Source organism: Struthio camelus, chromosome 1 (assembly GCF_040807025.1).
Source record: "Struthio camelus isolate bStrCam1 chromosome 1, bStrCam1.hap1, whole genome shotgun sequence".
NCBI lineage: Eukaryota > Metazoa > Chordata > Aves > Struthioniformes > Struthionidae > Struthio > Struthio camelus.
In genome coordinates, this window is record NC_090942.1 from 105561360 (window position 1) to 105583089 (window position 21730).

Consider the following 21730-nt stretch of genomic DNA (forward strand, 5'->3'; position numbering starts at 1 on the left):
GGCCTGCAGGTGTTTCGAATGATCCGTACGGTCATGAGGAGTGAGAAGACCATGGAAAAAAGCAAGTTTGTGATTAACTGTGGCAAAGCGCTTCCTTATTGACTCCTGCTGGCCCATTATTAAGAAGTTCCCATAGGCAAATATCCTTGGGTGCGTTAACAGGGATGCTGCTATGAATAGGCTTATGTTGTGTCAGGGTGCCCAGGTGGCATTACGCTCAGGAGTCGCACATGCTGCTAGGAGAGGCAGCTGGCAGTAGTAGGACGCTATGTCTGTGGGCTGTCAAGTGCTGAACTGTCCTCACTTGCATGAAATCAGGTGCTGCTGAGAGACAGAGAAAAGGCCCTAGGTATGTTTGTGTTAAGCTTGGGCAGTCGAGCCCAGGAAAGCACAGAGCTTCTAGGCACTGGTAAGGGAGTGTCAGGGCCTGTAGAGCCGCTTCCCCACCATCACCATGATTTTAGCTGTCTGTGCTCAAAGCCAGCTCCCTGATAGGGTGCAAGCGTCTAAACTTTCAGACTGTTGTGAAGAAAGAGCTAAAAGAAGCCTCAGATAACGTTTCTCTTCCCTTCTCTTGGGAGCTGCACTTAAGCTGAGGCTTGTGCCCTTGATCCCCACCCGAGCTGCATCGCTGCCATGCCTGTGCCTGGCCATGTACCCCACAGATCCAAACCCTGACCTTGACCTGCAGACTGGCTTCCTGGCTTGACCTCAGACCTGCCTTTAGACTTGCCTGACCATCACTGCACTATGTCTGACCCCGGTTACCATCCCCAGACCTGCTCTGCCCTTGCTTGTGTTTTGTGGGACTGAGCCCTTGTCTGTGAGCCCGCTGCCCTTCTTGCCTAGCCGTCACCCTCAGCTCCTGGCTCCCCTTCCTTTGTTGCTGCTCCACAAGAGACAGTCATGACAAATACCAATCAGTTTTAATTTGCTGGGGCAACCATGTGGGCCAGGACCTACCTGCAGCTTTTCAATCATGGGGGAGCTTTTCACCTTGACCTTGGGCATGGGGCAAGCATTTGGAGACGGCTTCTGCAAAAAGAAAATGAGGCCACAGTAAAGTAAGTGAGAAAAAGGAAATACGCTGAAGACAGAAAACTTGGAAGTGACAGGATGTACTTGTAGGGGAGTAAATCAAGCCTCGTATAGGATCTTCACACAAAAGTTTGCTCTCTTCTTTCCTGACTCTGCTCCCCTTTTGTGATCTAGCCATCCTAGGGCTCTACAAATATGTATCCTTCTTGAGGGAGAAAAGGTGATTGTCTGCTTTTTGGCTGAATTATCTGAGTTTGGTGATATGTAATGGCTCTGCTGCTATTTGGCCTTCCGTAAGGTGTTCAACCTACAACAAAATTTTCCCTGATGTTATTTGAGGAGTAGACAGATTAAAATTCTACCTCTCAAAGGGTACAAGGCCTTAATGCTGGTAAACATTAGGAACTGTTTGTGATGGGAAAGGCTTTCTACCAGCCCTTGACTAACAGGGTTAATGGGCATCCAATTAATTTGGACAGGAAAAGCCTAAGTGACCGGAAAGACAGAGCTATGAAGGGCTGAAAATGGCTTGAGAAGGGGAGCCAGCTTGTTAAGACCTGCTCATTCAAGGGTGCTGTATGTTGTCCAGGTCAAGACAATATTCTGCAGGTATTGCTGAAGAAAACCTTGGATTAATTATTCCCTTTTTCTGAAGAAGGAAAAATCTCAAGAGCAGAACTATTACACCATTATACTCAAACCTCTAGTGTTCATCTGAAGGCAACAAACAGAAGAGGTGCCCCCTGAGCTAAATGCTGTTCAAATCTAATAAATGCCAGTTCCTGCTTTGAAATACTTAAGAGGAGAGAACTGGAGGGGTCCTTCAGTGCTCTGCTCTGAGGGCAAAAACAACAACAGTGGAAATGGAACGTGTATGCGTGCTGCAGGAGGGGGAAGCAGCATGGAGCTGACTCTGCGAGGAGGCCCTTGTGGGTGAGCAGGGAAAGGTTTGATGCTGCATGACTGATGTCTTATGTTGCACAGCCTGATCACTGTACTGCCTCCAAGTCTATGTCTCAGGAGTCAGAGAGAACAGGCTGCAGCAAAGAGAGACCTTGTGCTTTTATTAAATTGATACTCACTTGCTCATCATTATGGCTTGTCTCGGTCTTGGGGGAATACAGTGGAAGGGAGCATGGTGGTTTCCTCCGGGTTGGCTTATGTGAGGGTTCCTAAGAGAAGAAAACAACCAACTCAGCGGTGGGGAAATCAATTTTTTAAAAAAGGAAGTGAAATTCAAGCACCGAGGAGCGTGCTCTGCTCGGTAAGTGACCTGCTTAGATGGCAGGACCCAGCTTGCCTAAAGGAAACATCCAAAGGCAACATTTAACATTAGCATATGAGCATGTGGCTGGCATGCTAGGTGTGCTTACAGCATCTCTAGCCCAATCCTAGCGTTAGAAAAACAGCCTTCATCCCTTCCCCCAGTATGAACCACAAGACTTCAGGCTCTGGGCAAAGCACTCTCTCCTAAACTGTGGAGGGTAGAGAAGCCTTCTGAGAAGCTTCATCTCCAAAGCATCCTGCTGGAAACCCCCTCACAATGGAACAGCTTGTTATTTTTCTTTTCCCTGTTTTAGTACTAGGATTCCTTTTCAATGAGTCTCAGCTTCCTTCCTGGTTCATGATCTTGCTATTCTACATCCGATATATTTTAGGGAAAAAAAGGGGAATTCTAACTCTTTTAACATTGCCTACAGTCATGCTCGTTATCCTTACAGAGCTCACAGAGAGACAAGGCCTCAGCTGTGATATATAATTTGTCTAAGAAAGAGATTGACCAGAGGAGAAGGAACTTAACTGCAGGGCAGCTTAACTGCAGGGACGTTCATTTTGAATGTTCTCGGGCTCTCAGAAGTACAGAGTTCTCACTGGGAAAGAAGAGATACATAGCACAGCACCTATAGAGTTGTTCCTTCCTACCTATTGCTTTGGTCTTAAAGATTAGGTCTTTTCTACTTTTATGCCATGTTCATTGCCTCCTGCAAAGTTGTTAACACACTTTTTGTGTGTTAACACACAAAATATGTGAATAATAGTGTGGATACTGGATAATATCCACAAGATAATATTTGGATAATTTTATTACCTTCTTACAGGCAGGTATGTGAAAACTTGGATCATGGCATCTTTGCCCCTCTGCAGAGCTGACTCTCTTGGAAGACCAGTAGATCTGATGTCACTTGACTGCTGGTGGAGCTGCATCCAGCCATGGCAATGCTGCCTCTCTAGGCAGCCATGGGCAGCCTTGCCCTTTCCCTTACATCACTCTAGGTAGCAATAGTATCATTTCTTACCGAAACCCCACCATTCTGCAACCAGGTAATGCTGCGTTGCGCCCCGGTGATGTGTTAGAGGTTCCCTGGTTGATAGGTTCCCCTTTGCTGGAGGGGGTCAAGCAAGAGTTAAAGACCATCCAGTCAGCCATTAATCTGAGCCCAAGAGAGTGGGGAAGTGACAGATGGCTTGGATGGAAAAGACAGGAAACTTTGTCCTCCTCAGTCCTTTGAGAAATTGAGTTTTCCCTTATTGTGGGGCCCCTCCACACTGCCTTGGCTTGGGAACAGCAGCCGTCTGTAGATAACACTAGGAGAGGTCTGGGAACTTGCTGCCTTCTTAAGAGTGAGGGGAACTTGCTGCCTTCTTAAGAGTGAGGGACTTAGCGCAATTAAATCCCGTACCTTAAGAAGAGGAAATGACTGTAATGGGACAGATGGAGGCGTGGACCGGTGACTAGAGGAAAAAAAAGTGCTTGGGAAGAGATTGGTTTTTCACATCCCGGTGCCCGCCTGCGACAGTATTAACCTATGATAAATAGCTGCATGCCAGTCCTGCAGGCCAGAGGTCACGCTGCATGAAGCCAAAGTCAAAGACAGGTTGGGTGATGGGGAGGATTCCCTTAGGCCCAGTGGGGACAATGTTGAAATCAGCTGAGCACCAAAAGGAAGCGGTTTAGTTTAAAAGGGGTACTCACTGACTGATGAGGGCTGTCACTAAGCATTTATGCTACTAAAAAGTGTGTAATAAAAGCAGGGAACTGTCCCAGAAAGTCAATCTCCATCCATAAATACTTTGACTTTCCTTACTTCCTAAGAGAGGAATTCAAGTGTTTTGCTTATCTGGTGAAAGACAGCTTGTGAGGTGAATGCTTGGCATAGTACACTTTCAACAGAATAAAGTTTCAGCATGACAGAGATAGGCAGTCTGAAATGCTGGCATTGGAAAGAGGTTACTAGGGCAAGTTAAGAGACAGCTTTCTGTCTCAGCACCGTACAGAAGGAACTACTTCAGGGAAACCTTCTTTTGCAAACAAGGTACCGGTGACCTGCTGCTGAGATGCATGGTGTCTTCTAAACTCAGTAACGTGCTTTTTCCATAGTTCAAGAATTAGCCATTTTATTATTCACTGCTGCCCTCTGCCCCCACAGGCATGTCGCAGATCGCACATGCATTTCTATCCGCTACTGCTAGGGAATACATGTGAATCCTACCAGCTTTTACAGTGCCTCAGTTACAGCGTCTAGTTGTCCTGAAGTATGGCCCTACCGAAATATTCATGCACAAGTCAGCAATGCATGGAAAGATACTGTTATAGCTTGCACTGCACTAGGAGCCAAATCCTTTGGGAAGATTCAAAATCAAGGTGGATTTATGCTTAGATCACCCCAGCTGTAACTTCTCGAGGCAGGGGTGACTGCCTCATTTACCACTTCCTTTACCTACTGGTGGTTGCAGAGCTCCTTACCTCTTTTCCAGTGATACTGGCTGCTTGCTCTTTGAATTTCCCTGCTAGCTCAGCCACTGATGGGGTTGCCGACTTGTCCACCTCTGAATTGGTCTCTGTTGGCCTGTTCTGACAAATCAGGAATAAGATGTTATGAGCAAAAGCTGGAAAAAGCAAGGAGGCTAGAGAGAAGCTTGTGTACGTGTTATAGAGTTCAAGAGTAAGCAAGGACTTAAAGCAGAGTTTCTCATGTCTGGCATCAATCCCCTCATCTGAGAGCAAAAGGTTTGGGAATACAGGACCAAACAGCATTTTCAAATATCCGAAGCTTTTAGTGGACTCTCAGAAAACTAGTAATTCATGCAGAGTCTTTCACCACTCGCTGAAGATCCTATAGCCAGTTTTTTTCACTGGAAACAAACTAAATATTTCAAGCTAAATGTCGGCTCCCCATCTTTTCCTAGCAGTGAGTAGACAGATTTGGGCCAGAAAAACCATTCCCATGCACCTTCTCAACCCTCCCACTCATTACTGCTGTCCTGGTCACAACTGCCCTTCCTTTTCCAGTGATTCTGCTGCATGAAGCCGTTCCCTGTCCTCGCAGCAAGTCAACTTCTGCTTGGAGATATGCTGTGCTGTTCTGCTTTTTGTGGCAGTGAAATATTGGAGGAAATACCAGGGCTGAGAGAAGCTACCCCTCTACCGGGTTGAAAACAGGTCAAGAAGTAGGAAGGAGTGTTGGAGACTGGGTGGTGTAGCTCTTCCCATAGCACACAGCTCTGGTTATCCCAAATTTACTTTGTTTTCTTTACTATGAGTATATCAAGCAATATGAATAGAAAGCCTTAAAGTCAAAGTTCATGAAAGAAAACCTGTGTTCTTTATCTCTACTATGTGATGCCAGTGAAAACCAAACCGGAAGAACTATGAATAACAAACCAACAGTCTTTGTTTTGTTACAGGCTGAGACCTCAAAACAACAAAATGGGCTACAAACCATCAGAAAGGAACCTCATACCTCTGATCCCTATACTGTGGCCATTATCGCATGACCAGCACCACATTTCTCATTCCTCTTCCTCAACACACTCTATTTCTCAGCCAGAAAGTTTCACCACAGGCTCTTGCTAGAGGAAGGCATTTCTGTTTCTCCAAGGGCTCCACCAGGGCCCGTCCTTCTCCTTCATGCTGCTCTGCCTGGAAGAAACATGATATCTAGCTAACAGAACCACTCCTTCAGCATTGTTAAAGGTAAAGGGCCTTTAAAACAAGCTGGCCCACATATGCGCGATTTCTTTTGGGCCACCAGGCTACAGGAGCTGAAGAAGTAGCTATAGAAACCTGAAATCGTGTTGAAGAAGCAATTTGTTAGGCACCTACTTTCTAGATTAGAAGTAAAGAGAGGAGATTACACTAAGGATCAGTTAAAGTCGTAGCACAGCTTGGAGCAATTTCTACTCTGAAATATCTGGTATAGAACAATAGAGCTAAGGCCCATTGCTAAGTACCTTTTCCCTTCCTCAGGGAGCTGTAGCTCCCAGTAAATGCTTTCTTCCTTCTCCCAGTCCCACAAGCCCTTTGCAGATGTCTGCTGTTCCCTGGTTCCAGGATCCTGACTACATCTCCCTATCTTTGATCAGCTTTCCTGCATCCAGCCATGAAAGCCATATCAAACTCTCTCTTCTTGGTGAACTGCTAGTACCTCTCCACCGTCTTTTCAGCCTTCATTAGAGTACTTGGAGGTGGGGGAGCAGCAGATAAGGGGAAGGTAAGAAACAGTGAGGTAAGCAGATCAGCAGGGCAACCTGCTGCAGATGAAAAATGACAGCTGGGCTGAGTGGGGAGGGAGAATGATCCCCTGCTGCAGGCTAGCTCAGTGTGGTGAAGGAAGAGCAGGCTGGAAATAGGAGAGAGCAAAGGAGGAACCTGGAGAAGGGAGGATGAGTCGGGATGCCTGGCTCTGGCATACCAGAACGCAGACTATCTGGGCATAACAGAAGTGATGTCTGAACTGGGGACTCAGTATGGGCTGAGGAGCTGCAGGTGCTCAGTATCTGAGGAGGAACGGTTGTCTCTCCCATAACTTATTTTTCTCTAGTACTAGAGCTTCTTTCACAGCCCTCTGCCTTAACCCAGAAAAGACAGAGCACTTCCTCTTGGCCTCTTTGACCTCTTGTTTAGTGTTTTTTTTTTTTTTAATTTCATTTTTTTGAGCTACAGTCTGAAAACATAGCTCCCTTTCTCCAGATTTGATCAAAGCTCTGAAGCTGGAATGGTTCCACGCATTTCTTGTCTGCTAGGGGAAGGCCTTGCTGCGCGGCTCTCGTGCGCGTGCAGCTTGCCGCCGGTGCACAGGAAGCCATGGACATGCCATTCTAAGATTAGAACAAGTAGCCCACGGGCTGTGTCCTCCAGAAACTGCCAGCTGCAGGCTCTCCGATTACACTATGTGTTTTGCAACAGGAAAAGTCACTTCTCAGATCCTTTCTGGCAATTGCACTGCAATCCTGTGTCCAACTCTTTCTATGGCTTCTTTTTTTCCCAGCCGCTGTGCCACACTGTATGTGTTCCAGTCAAGCGAATTCACTATGCTGGGGCACTGAGATGCAGAAAGTTCCCTTCCTCCCACTAAAAGGAGAGCACTGTCCCCTTTACTTCCCAGGACAGGACGAGCAGTCACCCTCCTGCTCCAAGAAAGGTGGGAAGCCTCCCTTTCTCTTTCTCACTCTCACTGCAAAGATGTAGCAGCCCTCAGCTTCTTCCACCACTAAGACACATGTCTGCTCCTCTCACTCCAGAACTTCAGTGCTGGATCTCTCCTGTCCTGTGATATGATGCTTTGTCTCCCATTCCTAGTAAGTTTTCCACTCTTGGTGACATAACCCACCACTTTGCAGGACGGTGAAGAGGAGCTCCTCTGCTCTTGTTCAGCAAAAAAGTTAAGATTACTCAGACCCGAATTTTGTGCTCTTTGCAGCCCACTGCAGATTCTTTTGCTTTTCAGAAGAGAAATTGGGCTAGGCCACATGGGCTAAAAATGGAAAGCTAACGTAGAAGTCCTGCTCCACCAGTAACCTGGTGCCCGCTACTCTGAGGTCTTTCACTCTTCCATAAAAATAAGTATCTAAGTTCTGCAGATTCAAAGAAATGTCAGGTAGAGCAGCAAAACAGGTATTAAATTGTACCATGAGTGTAAGCATGATGCTGTCTACAAAAGAGGAAGTACAACTAATGAGTTCTCTGTAAGCCGTTTTATTTTCCTCTTGCAAATAAGTTTATAAAATTGAGCAATTTGAAAATGTTTTTCAACCCTATTTTTCTTCATCCGCTTTTAAAACTGAACCTAGTCCCTTTGATCTGGTACTGTTGGAGAAGAAAGTTCTGCCTTTATTCATTGATTAGGTACAGTCATGGCAATTCAGGCTTCCCACCAAAGCCCATCCTTCCTTTTCCTTTGCAGTCCTTGCCTCTGCTGTACTTCCCACCCATCTCTAATCCTGCAGCAATTGCCTAAAAGGGGGGCATATTGCACAGATACATATCCCTGCCTCTCTCACAGGCTGCCTGGCAGAAACACCATCAGGGTCGCTTGTCCCTGCTGGGTCTGGCAAGGCAGCTGGGAAGCTCTCTGAGCTGAGACGCCCAGATGCAGTGACACAGGTAGCTCTGGCCAGCACAGTCCCAACTTCATTGGCCATTTAATATGCCGGAAGACACTAGAGCTAATAAGACTGACTGATGCGGGAGTAATAAAGTCTTGAAGAGGGCTGAGTGGATCCCTCAGGATAGCAATGTCATAACCTGGCTCAACGACATTTGCCAGTTCTCCTGCTAGAGCCTGCGGAGCCATCGGGGGCACCAGGGCAGAGAAGGTGCATGTTAAATGCCTGTGGCAAAGAGGTCCAGACACTGAAGAGTTTCTCTGTGTATAACGTTTGTGTACTCACACAAAGAACTTTTCTTAAAGATTGTGGATTTAACATACAGGTGGGGAGTATCACCAGAGACAACAAGCTTCTTAGGAAATCAAAACTGCAAAGAATTTAGGGGAAAACTGGAAAGCCAAGGGGGATTTAGGGAATGAATTTGAGTCTCCTGCTGTGACTGGCACAAAACTGGCTCCAACAGCCCTCTGCTAGCAGTTTTGGTCATGACCCACCCCCTTGCAATTAAGAGCTATCATGACTCCACATCCGGGGATTGGTATCCCACCAGTTTTGTTCATCTTCTTGATTGCCCTTAATATGCCTCTGGAAACGCTAGCCTAAAAGGGTAGGAGTCAGAGTCAGAAGCAGATATTGAGAGAGAATCTGAGTTTGGATTGGTTCCTCTGGTTTGGCTGATGAAAAGAGCAAAGGTCTGTTAGCTGCCATACAGCAGAGCGCTTTGGCTTAAGCAGCACTTAAATACCAGCTGAATGACAGCAGAGATTTGCACTGCCCTGCTCTCCCTCCCTCTCCTCTGAATCCTCTGACTTGCCTGTTTTTGCAGTTAGGATACTGTGGCCACAAGGAGCACCTTTTATCTGAGAAGATAGCCCTTTGCAGCTCTTTGCGAGGCTGGGGTATTTAGTGGCTGTGAAGTCAGTAACTATTCCATGACTGTTTATGTTGGTCCTGTTCGCTTTCCATCCTCATTTTCATGCAGCTGTATCTGAACCTGGTTTTGTGGCTAGTTCCTGACCTTCACGTCCTTACCTTGCTTCTAAAGTTCCTCACAGGTTTCCCTGCGGGCACTTCTCACACTGGTCCATAGCGTTGGCCTACCTTCCCGTGCCCTGCACTTGCACGAGCGCTGCAAAGCTCCCCTGCGACTCTCATGACATTTTTCTTTGCCACACATGCAATCTCCCTGAGCAAATGCAAATCTGGCCAAAATAATGAAAAATATACTGTGCCGGCAACAGACACAGTAAGGCATAAGAGGCTCAGGCTAGTCTCTTGCTTACAGAAATAGGATCCTGAAACACTGATCCTCAGATCCCGGGTCTCCATACTGAAAACAAGAGAGGATCAATGCTTTCGGGGCACAGTTTCATAAGATCCTGGTTTTGGCAAAAAGACAGCTTATGTTTCCAACTGCTCATTCTCCCTTGACCTTTCCTTCCCCCCTTTTCCCCTCCTCTTGTGCCAGTGTGTAGGGCTGTGCTGTAAACTGGATCACTGAAACAATCTAGGCTAAAAATACCACCCCCCTTACCTCTTTACAAGGTTATTTTTAAGCCGGATCATTTCAGTAATCCAGTTGACAGCACCGTCCTAGGAGCACTTGCACTGCCATAGCAGGTGGGGGAGGGATGGCAGGAACAAACTGCAGCCGACAGGTGATAACCTCCCTTTAACTAGTTAGGCTGAAGATGCCAGGATCTAAAGAAATGAGGTCCTTAACATGTCCTCCTGTTCAGAGGGTTGATATTAGAGAAAATCATATTTTTGCATGCCTGCTGGTAAAGGCTGTTCTGGTCCGTTGCATCGGTATTTCACTCTGCGATGTGTTGCCTCCTGTCTGAGGCACGGCTGAGCGTGGGCTGTGAACCCACAGAGCGCCCGTGAGGGATCCCAGGGTGCACGCTGCAGGCAGCTGAGTGATCTGGAAGAGGTCTGCAGCAAAAGTCTGCAAATATTGCGTCAGAGATCTCCAGCAGCTCCCCTTCGAACAGCAGCTGCTGCGTGCTGCTGCCGGGGAGAGAGTTTTCTGGGGTGCGTGGCAGAGCATGCCCCGAAGCCGGGCCCCAGCTGCGATGCCGGTGCCTCTTGGGCAGATGCGGACACTGGCCCCACTCCGCTCAGAGTCGACTGACAATGTGCTAACACAAATTTCACTTTCTCTCTGGACATTTTCTGCCCACCCCTCCCAAGCACTGATGAACCAGGTATCTGATTTTAAGAGGTGTGCTTTTGTTCATATGGCAGCATGGGTGGATTTGGCCGGTCTCTGTGTCACCGTGGTGCTGGTTTAAGCGGCTGCCTTCGTTGCCCTCCCTCAGCTGTGCTCACGAAATTGTTTGCAGGACCGTGTCATGAACCAGGCTAGGGAAGTAATTCAGACTAAAAATAAACCAGTCAATAAAAGGTTGTTTTTAACACAGGACAGTTCCCTGATCAGGTTCACCGTGCCATGCTCCAAAGAGCCGTGCTGGCATGACGGAGGGGGCAATGCGGGCATAGGCACTGCGAGAGCCGGGTGGTGCAGCAGGAAGAAGAGCAGCTCTGTAGCTCTGGTACCTGCTAGCTAAGGAAGGGATGGGGGAAGCATCTTTCAGGAGGAAACTACTTAAGACAGCATTGCTGCCAAGATAAACATCATCGTCCTCTGCCTGACGGCCACTAAAAGGCCCTGGGAAGCAGTGCTGTGGTAGCCTTTGAAGTTAGGTGTCAACACTCACCAAGAAGCTGAAATTCAGAGGGGAAGAGAGCTTCTTGCCGACCCTCTCTTTCCTCCCTGACAAAGCAAAGCAGCACTCCTAAGGCGAATGACATGCTTTCTGAGCAAAGGCTTCCCAGACACTACATATACCCTTCTCATCTTTCACTAAAGTAGCTGTAGGATTTAGGGAGCCAGGTAATGCAAAAGCTTATACCACATACACTGGGGTAACTATCTCAGCTTGCACAGGGAGCAAAACAGCCTTAATCTGATATAGGTGCCTTTTTTTTTTTTTAATGCAGTTCAACTCTTTCACAATAGCTTCAGCCGAAGAAAGCCATTCTCAAACTTCTCAAGTACCTGTTTCTGTCACAGGAGACAACATTTTGGGAGTGCTGTGTTAAGCTGTCGTGAGGAGCATGCCTTCCCGCAGGGCTCCTCTCAGGGCAGGAGGTGGCTGAAGATCTCTTCCCACTGCAGGGAGGTGCTGTAGCCTCTCTCCTTCCTGAAAAGAGCTCCCTGCCTGCACAGGGCTTGCTGAAGCAGAGGTGTCCTACTTGCTTGCAGATCAAGCAAGGATGAAGTAAGTGACAGTGCTAACTCCTCCCGCACTGCCCCAACAGTTTAGGGTGTCCATATGTACACGCAAGAGCTAATTCCCTCTCCATACCCTATCTTCTATTCATCTGCAGAGGCCAGTCAGAGGCAAGAAGGCCACTGAATGGTTGCAAGGTACAGCATCTCTGGTACAGTTACTGTCTGTCTGGAGAGAATTTGAACCTATGCTCTGGAGAAGGCATCATGAAGCGTTTTCTCATTACCAGCCAACTGTGTGTGTGTGTGAGACCAGTCCAATGTGGTTAAAGGCCATAATAATATTCAATAACAATGCAAAACATAATAATAATGTGTCTGCATGAAATGATGGATTTTTTCCTTCAGATATGAGGATCCTTTGACCCTGTTCTACATATAAATGTCCAAAGAGGCCAATCCACCAAACAATCCTTTTCTAAGTCTAGGTTAATTTATTATTCAAGGAAGAGGTTCTAAGGAAAGCTGGAATTGATCCCTGGGTGTCTTAAAGCAGAGAATAGTGCAGAACTGACAAGCTTACATTCACCTGGGCAAATCTGCCACTCAATTCCTGCTCAATGGCAGGAAATAGAGAACTGAATTTTCATTCTCAACCTCCTGTTACATGCTCCAGCTATTTCTGCTCCCATGTTTTTTAAGTGCAGATGAGATTAGATGAGCAGCTGTATGCAACTCCTTTTTAAATGAACTTCAAAAAAAGGTTTAGAATATTTTTTAGTTAGGATTGGATGTGAGTTGTCCATGGAAAAATCTTTCTACTTTGTAGTTTATGTGGATTTGCATTTGTCATTCAAAGCCATTTCTCTGTGAAACGTGACCAATCCCTATTTGCACCCTCATGCCAACATAATCTGAATTAATTTGTTTATCTGTGCATATGTGAGTACAGCAGTGGCATCAAGATCGTATTGAAAGGAGAACATCGGTAGGCCTGGAAAAGGAGAAATAAGTTAGAGGGGGAGATTTAGAACAAAGTTCCCCCAAAGGAGCAAACTGGAAGGCAGGAGGGTGGGAAAAAATTGAATCACAGCACAAGGAACTGGACAGCAAAAATCAGTGGAGGCTACGCACAGTACGAGCCTGTTAATTCTCCTCATTATCCACGAAAGCATCACCGAAGGCTGAGCACAGATTACGCAGGAAGTGAGTGGGCTTGTGCTTGCCCTGGTCTGTTTTTTACATCCCTAGAAGGAAATCTCAGGGCACTTGAGCTCAGCAGTCTGCTGGGCCTCCGGCTCTAGAGGCAACACGTCCCAAGATGTAAGCCTTGAGTAAACTAACCTCTTCTTGCTATGCTGACCCCTCTCCATCCCAGTGAAACATCTTTCTTCCCGTCTCTTTCTCTACCCTTCTTCACAAATCATTCCCATTGGAGACCTTCCAGCTCTCTGTTTCAGGAGGGATTTATGTGGTTTATTTATTCTCTTGGCTTCTTATCTGGTAATGAAGCTGCTCCTTGTCTGGTTGCGGTAAATTTTAACTACTGGCAGAAGCCCTAACTAGAAGTGGCTGCAGCGATGGCTGCTGTGATACCTCATAGCCAGTTCCTGTCCATCTTTGTATTGAAGTAGCACATAGTACTGTGAGACTTAGCTCCAAGACTCTTACCCGCGTTTCCTACCATTCATTCCCCTCTTGTGCAACAGGAGCTACAGTGACGGTGCTGGGCTTCACCAGAACAGAAACTCCTGTGTAGACTTTTCTGCACCTACCCCTGGTGGGGCTGCTGTGAACTTGGCATTTAAAGGCAGTGCGAGCACTGTTCTAGTTTGACTGGCAACAAAAGGAATTAGTGGAAAACCTCTATCCGTCTCATATGAGCACGCATCCAACTGTGCAGAGCCATTGCACTTCTAGGATAAAGCTTTTTCCACATTAAGATCAATGCCCAGGGAGTGTAAAGCAGCCTCCAGATCTGATGGATATCACAAGCAACAGATTCGATCTGCAGCTCCAGGGAAGGCAATCTGTGGCCCTCTGGAATATGCTGTTAGTGTGAGAGTCTGGCCTCCAGATTTCTGAGCGCTCTGAACAGGAAGGAACCTCAGGTTAGACCTGGGACCAGTCTGAACTCCTGGGCCCTGAAGAAAGGTTAAAAGACTTCTCTGACTCAGGCACGCATCTCTTCTGCACAGATATCTCTAGACTCTTATCTGGCTGTAGATTCTGGTTTCCTTCAGATGAGTGAGTGTTCACTAACTAAGAAGCGTCAAAAAGGTAGAAACATACTAGCCATGGAAGTTTTGGGGCAGGCAGGAGGAGGTAAGGATTTCTGATTACACATGCTACCTGCAAGACTGATCATTATTTTTAGAGACCAAGGATTTCTAGTGGCTTTCTTCAATTCTGGTCTTAATGAAAAACGGAGCTATCACAAACAGCCCTAACAAAGATTTGACTGGAACCACTATAATGCATGTCACCTGAACACAAATATCATGCCTCTTCTTATAGTCTTTCTTTTTCTAATGTTTTCAGTTGAGAGCAAGTTTTTTGCCTGAGTGTAAATCACTGCAGGCCCAGCTCTTGAAGTCTGTGAATAAGCTAGCCACAAGAACAACTCTGACAAGTACAACATCTCTCCTCAGAAAGGGTAAACAAGTCAACACTTATCCCTCCATGGATGAATGAACACCGTATGTGTGCCTGAACTCAAATGCAAGGCTCTTATATAGCCGTAATGCTGGTGATAAAGAGGAAGGCACTTTAACTGTAACATGGAGCAGAACAGTATGAGGAATGCTGACTTCAAAGGAGGGTTACATTTTTATTTGTTTTTAAGAGAAAGGGCAGGAAAATCCTACTTTACATAAAATATGTAAAAATATATAAACTTTTCCTGTGCTTGAGAAGAGTTTGCTTTAGAAAAACATTTTTCTCAAGACATACAGTGGTCTGATCTTGACCCTCTCCTCTGGAGAGCTCCCTCGTGAGCTGTCACCATCGTGGCACTCAGGGCCAAGCATTGCACAGAGGATAACGTGAAGATATTCCAAGTCAGTGATGATGAGCAGGCTTTATCCAGAAGATACCCAACAGCTCCCAAATACAGTGCAGTTGTTTTAGAACTACAGAGACTCAGATCTGCCAAATGTAAAGGCTCAAAAAATCAAAATTTGGGAATTGGGTGGAGGTGGGAGATATTCTAGCCAGAAACTAGTAAAGGAATAAATGTTTTTCAAAGGAAGCAGCACTGTGTTGAACTTGTCTGCTACACTATAAAGAAATGCTGGATGTATTTCCCCTTTGCCTACTAAAAGTAGAGGGGAAACTCCTGCTGAGTTGTTCTTCTTATGGTGGCTTCAGCTATCCGTGCCTACGGGTTAAAGCCTGGAGAATTAGTACGGTGGTTGAAGTGAGGCTTTTCTCAAGAAAGCTTTGCCTGTTTGTCAGGATCAGTGGTTTGCTCAGGGTCCTTCTCTGGCAGTTCCCTCCAAGTCACCTCAGGACTGTGTAGGAGATTGCCTAGAGCTCCTGAACATCAAGACCAATGGTTGTCCTGAAAAACTGCCAATCATATTTGGCAATGAGCAGCGCTGGCTAGGAGATGGGAGTTAGGTGGCATGGTTTAAGAGCATCATAAATTCAGGTGCAACTCCATTGTTCCCAGCGATGCTGTGCCTGTTTGTGTCAGTAGAGCCAGCTAGTGCAGGGCTGGCAGGGGACGGGCAGCAGAGAGCAGCCAGCCACTGCTGGGCACACAAGTGAGCAGCTGTGTCCTTCCCAGTGGGATTTTAGAAAACATCTGTAGACGTCAGGAAATTAGAAATGGTAATTATACTCTCTGCTTTCTATTTCAGACTGACTGCAGTGAAAATACAATGAGATAATTGCTACTTTAATACGCCCTCTGAGGAGTCCTTATTTCTACTAGCAAAGTAGTGCAATGCTAAAGTTACGTAGCATCATTTTTCATGTTTGATGGAAGGTCAATAACAGAGTGCCAGCTTTCTGCGCATCTTCCAAAAGGCCTCCCTTATCAGAGTAACTGCATGACGTTTAACTGCATGAAGTTTAACTTGATTAGGTGGGGCTATCACTACCGGTCTCACAGCCTCATGGACCTAAAGTGAAAGCAGCAGCCTCCTGTTTGCTCACACAGGGCTCTTTAGTAACATGTCCTAATATCAACAGTTTGGCCTGGAAAGGCCCTTATATAGGAAGGGTATGCCAGCCACTCTGTACTAGTCCTTGGCTGGTGCTGAAAATTTCTGAGGCTTCATTTATGGCAAGTTGCTCTTTTCCTCATGCCATGGTATGCAAGTCTCCAGTGTGCATGGCCTGTGCTTGCTAAACACTGCCTAGTGAGACTAGCAAAGTCGGCAAACATAACTGTGGAAGTTACAAGTTAGATCTTGATTCTCCCTTTTAGTCATGACAATACTTAGCAATTGCATAGTGCCTCCATGTTCCCAGCGCTGAACAGGCCAATTTATTACAGCAGCCGTACGTCAGAGCCTCATGTGGAGAGGGTAGTGTACTGGTTTGCGTGTTTTTATCCATATCTCGCAATTGCAGGGCAAGATACAGAAACAGTCCTGAGGGAAGTCAGGGGTTTATCTGTCGGGGGTCCCTCAGGCCACTGGGACACAGGCTTGTGCTTCCTCTGCCCCAGGCAACCTTGAATTCTTTTCCACATGTTGCCACGGCTTTAACAGGAAGGCTGGCAAGTGCTTGCCCTAGTCTTGTCCTAAATACCAAATTAAAACCCATCTCTTGCTCGACAGACCAAAGAGTTTCAAGCTCACCCCTCCTTGTGAACAGAACTGAGCCCAGGCTGTTCACTTCCTGAGCAAGTCTCTTATCACTCCTGTCAGCGGCTGCCAAGAATGCCTTGATCAAACGCCATCAGTACCAAAAGCGCTGGTGAACTGCAGCACCTGGTCCCTCCTGGGCAGTGTGTCTGCGCCGGAGGCGATGGTCATCTAACCGCACGTCATTTTGCAGGGAGATGGCAGCAGCTCTCAGCTCTGCTGTGCCCTGGGCAAGAAAAGGCAACTGGCTGTTCAGCCAAGACTTGCTGCTCAGGGAAAAAGCTGGTAGGCCATTTAAAAATAAATTATTTATTTCGTGTGTATGTATCACATTTTGGGAAAGCTGGGGCGACTGCAGAAATCTCCACCAACACACGGCATCACCATTTCGTCTTCTCTTGCATGAAGTGCATTTTATGAGAGGCCTACTACTATTTTCTTGTGTTTGCTGTGCTCAGAGTATTCTCTTGGGAAAGGAGTGGAGAGCAGAGAGGAGACCCCCAGAGAAGTGGGTCGGGGGGAATGTAACAGGGGAATGCCTAATTTCTAACGGGACTTTTGTTAGGGCAGCAGACCACCCATAGATGGGTCAGATGGGGCAATCTCAGGCTTGTGCAAAAGCAAAGGGCTGAACTTTAATGTCAAGCAGGCAGCTGCCTGGTCAAGGGAAGAAACCAGCAGAGTTAGGCAATGGCTGCAAGGGTTTTTCCCACACTGAGGATATAGAGTACAGTGTTTCAGTGCTGTGTAGGCCCTACAATTGATCTAGTGCAGAATAACTTGCCCTCAGCTACACAAAATCCGAGAGAGAATTTTAGTTGGAGGCTTCATGAGTCCCACCTTGACACTTGGTCCTCCATAGCACACTGGCTCTCTGCAACATGCGTGGCTGAGGGTGACTACACTGCACGATGCAGTGCAGTTGAAGGATTCCTGTAATAAGGGACGTGAGCCCCACTGTCACACAGTGTTGCATGACTCCTTAGGAAAGTATCGATCTGGCTGCATTCATTTGATGCTGTGCTCACCCCAAATGAGTCCTTAGCTCAGACCTGGCACTCCATGAACATGCACCCAGCCCAAGTGTCTCTGCATTTCACTTCTGTATTTGGGGCCAGTGGGATATGTAGCCACCTGAACCTTAGGTAGTACAAAGAGGACTTTGGGCACATATTAATTGAGATGCCCCACTGCCACAAAACTCTTCCTAGGCAAGTCCTAAGACAGTCCAGCACCCACAAACTGATTCCTTCCCAGTGAACTAGCTTTTTAAGGAGATTTCAGTCTGGTCTCTAACTGAACTGATCAGATTTGTTTAAAATTTGATAATATGCAGCATTATTGTAAGGGCCTCTTAAAGACACTTTGATAGTGATACAACAGATATCACATTTTGGTCACATGCATCCTTTGTTTTTATTGGTCTGTTTGTTCAACTTACCCTTCCTCTTTCTAGCTGCACAGCTGTACTGTAACAACTGTCTGCATGCACAATAAAGTACATAGGCTGGGCAAGCAGAATCAGCCTATGGTTTCCCCAGACTACTATGTCAATAGCATACAAGGAAGGAGAAGTGAGAAGAAGCTGTCAAAAGTAGTAACGACAAAAAAAATTGAAATGAGATTTAGTGTGAGAAGACATAACCTGCAGGAGGATATGCTCAAAAGATATCAGAAAGGTAGGGTGACTTATTGCAATGAAAACGTAAGAGACTCAGATGAGAGGTATGAAGGTGTAATAAAAGGTTGTTCATTGCCGGTGAGCGCTGAGGCTGTGGGGAGGAGAAGCAGTGCTATCTACAATAAGAAGAGACTGTGATCATCAAGATCATCAGATCTTGAAGATAAAGGACAATATTTGCTTACTGACAGTGAAGAGGAAAGGATAGAAGAGCTAAGTGGAGAGGCAAAATCTGTTTTACCAATGGGACCACTGGCATAGTTGAGAAAGCAGGACAAACAGCTAAGTTTCATTAAGGAGTCCAATCAATTCAAGGAGAAATGGCCTTGGCCTTTCCTGTAAAAGAGCCACACTTACGTAATTGCCTCATTAACAGCCCGACACAGCTGCTTGCAGACTGAGGCCAAGCAGCCAACATGGAAATACTTTCAGGCAGCAGGAAAAGGATTGTGGATAAAGCTGATATCTGGCTGAACCTAGTCATACACAGCCACAGAAGTGGAGAAACAATGAAAGGCGCAGAGGCTCTTAGTCTATACATGCGGTATAGCAGCCACTCTCGGGGTAGCTCTTTGCAAGAGGGGTTTTCCTGTAATCTGAAACAGTGCTAACTTCAAAAACTCATTAGTCTAGTGTTGGGTTTTAAGTCCAGCTTACAACCCTGGGTTCTCCTGTCTGAGCTTGTGGGGTGCACTAGTGTCTCATATTCAAGATTTACTCTGCCATCAGGAGGGCAAGACATTCATTATTCTTCTTAAGGGAGGCTGAGATCCTCCGGATGCTATAGCTTCAAGAAAAAAAGAAACACAGCAAGATTCAAAAGCTGATAATTTACAACACAGCTACTGTAGGTGTTAGTTCATTTCCAGCCCTCTAACTATTACCCAAGGGTACACTGTACACTGCAAAAAGGAGGTAAGCAATCAGTATCCTAAGGCACTGAGATACAATGATGCTACTAGTTTAACAAAGATCTCTGCAATTGCTACGTTTGATTAGACTATAAGACTATAATCTAAAAGTGTTTCCTTCTTTTATGATGTCCTGGGAACTTAGTGTCCTGGCTATTTTCTTCAAGTTATAATGTCTGTATTTGAAACGCTGGCTGTATTTATTTGGAACAAAGAAAGAAATTAGTGTTTATTATAATGAACATTTGGCCTTAAAAGAACAGTGCAGAACTCTTCCCTTGCTCCAAGTGAACAACCATGACACATCTGCAGCCTTTTTCCAGCAAGTTTATAATAAAACTAAGTGTTTTGGGGGAAATGCTTTATGTCTCTAAAACACGTGTGCTGCCAGTGAGCCAGAATCTTGCAGCAGATACACTGGAGCACTCCTATTACTTATGATGATGAAAATCTGGATTGGGATGCTGAAAATAACGTCCCTTACTCTGACATATCCTGTCAAATATAGCCCTCAGGTCCTCTCTCAAAGAAGGTCGAAAGGAAGGAAGCTGCTGAGCGTTAACTTGGCAGCATGATTTCAGTATCACCCAAGAGCCAACGCACCACCTCCCAAATAGTCAAAGAGATACAATATGTTTCAAATTGCACTACTTTTCCTTTTTTCGTGGTCCCCAAGATTTCCAAATGTAAACCTTATCTTCATTAGATGCAGACCTACACAGTTTCAACTTAGTTCTGGAGGAATTCTTGCTTTTCAAGTGTCAAGCACAATATATGTCTGGTTTTGCCATTAGCGCCTCCTCTCTGTCTGATGGGAGCCCTCAAGCAACAAATGCTGTCTTAAAAAGTTGGTTGATACAGCCAGACATGAGCTACTATAGATAACTAAAATGCAATTATACACGGGCAAGGCATGTAGGGGGAAGAATGGGATTGTTTCTCTCAGAAATTAGCCTTTGAATAGGTAAATCACTGAGGTTGTGTCATTTTAGGAATTCAAATGCTCTAGTTCTGAGCCAGCGCCTTTGGAGCCAAAGGACGTTCTCTACCCCTGGTATGGGGATGCTGATGTCTTAATCCACAGCTGACAACAGCTGTTATCATGACTGTAGCCCCACTGGACTGGAGTGTATTACTTCCTCTGTGTCTTTAGCAGTTTGTATTACCAATATATGGGTTTTGTCCTTGAGCTACTCATGCTATTGGCAAATGCCTCCATGGGTGGAGGGGTGGAACGGTAGCGTTGAGGAAAAGCATTAATAGACATAATAGACATGACTGTAGGACATAGCCTGCTTACCTAGTGCAGTGTTTGCACCGGCTGTTTGGTCGGGGCTCCGTTCCTGGCCTGAGTCCTTGCAAGGATCCTACTTGGCTTCCAGATGTTTCCCTCTCAGACTTCTGGCTGTTTTTCCTACTGGTCTGGGAATTGTACACAGCCTGTCAACTTTCCCCAAATTAATTAGTGCCTGTCTGTGTGTACTTCCAGGCCTTGTTCTGGGGAGCTCTAGCTGCTCCCGGCAGTGAGGGAAGGTTTAGTTCCCGCAGGAACAACCAGCAAAATCTCCTGCGCAGCCCACCGGGAGCAGGGGAAGCAATGCAGACTGTGAGGGAAGTGCATCAGATCGCAGGTGAGCTCCCTCTCCAGGGAGGGGGAGAGAGCTGGACAGGAAAACTGTGGATGTGTGCATGTTATTTGAAAGCGGGGAGTAAAACACCTGAACCGTGGTTATCTGACATAGGCCTCTAAGAACTGCTTTCCATTGATTAAAATGCACAGAAATTAATTTAAAATGTGCAACAAATCATTGTTTTAAACCATGTGAATCACAGCGTTGCTTTAAGCCACTTTTGGAGCATCGTAGCTGTAGACTCCATGCAAAGCTGCGTTCTGCTCTCATCTACACAAGTTTACATGCTCGGGTAACTGCTTTGAAGGAAATGAGCTGACCTAATGGAACAGCCTGGGTGGTAGGAAACAGCTTAGCTTTTATGAATCATCTTTCAACTGCTATTCAGTTTAGCTTGCCCCTTGCTTGCCTCATGTGGAGTGAGAAAAAAAGCCCTGCTTTTCACAGAGGTCTGAAATAAGATGAACTTCAACAGGAAAAGACTCAGGCATGATGTTTCAGGTGGGACGAGGAGGAGACAGCCCTTGGACTAAAAGAGTGGTTAAAGAGGGTGACCTTCAAGCAGGTGCATACACAGTCTGCGTTAATTATCTAATCTGAAGCAATTCAGAAGGCCAAATGAGAAACCTAAGTCACTGAACCATCAGAGAAGGGGCACAGACGATGTGAGGAGCAGGGACCATTCAAAATATTTCAGTTAAACACTTTAAGTGGACTGTAAACACCTCCCCATTTAGAGTTAAACTCAATACTAGCTACGGTCTAGTTGTAGCCGCACAGAGACTCAACTCTTTTTAATCCATCACACTGGGAACAGAAAATCAGAAGAGTAAATGAGCCTACACAGAGCTCCCAACTGCTGCAGCTTCCAGGCCTCATCAGTTAGGATTGTGCTATCTTTGTAACACATTGCTATTAAATTAGGTCTACACTGAATACAAGCAGGACGGACAAGGAGGTTCATATTTATCTCAGCCAGGAATTTAGTCTAAAAAGATACACAGATATGGTATGGAGGAAAGTGATAG

At 46.0% G+C, this 21730-nt stretch overlaps 1 protein-coding gene across 3 annotated transcripts in view; it reads right to left on the reverse strand.

Annotated features, from left to right (window-relative positions):
* The window catches only part of RCSD1 (RCSD domain containing 1), a 38709-nt gene that overhangs the window by 6213 nt on the left and 10766 nt on the right, over window positions 1-21730 (reverse strand). For all 3 annotated transcript variants that reach the window (XM_009682732.2, XM_068909511.1, XM_009682733.2), the window contains 3 exons: window positions 4784-4891; window positions 2121-2210; window positions 964-1035 (listed from right to left, as the gene is read on the reverse strand). In XM_009682732.2, coding sequence (XP_009681027.2) covers window positions 964-1035; window positions 2121-2210; window positions 4784-4891 — 270 coding nt within the window. The remainder of the gene's footprint in view (window positions 1-963; window positions 1036-2120; window positions 2211-4783; window positions 4892-21730) is intronic.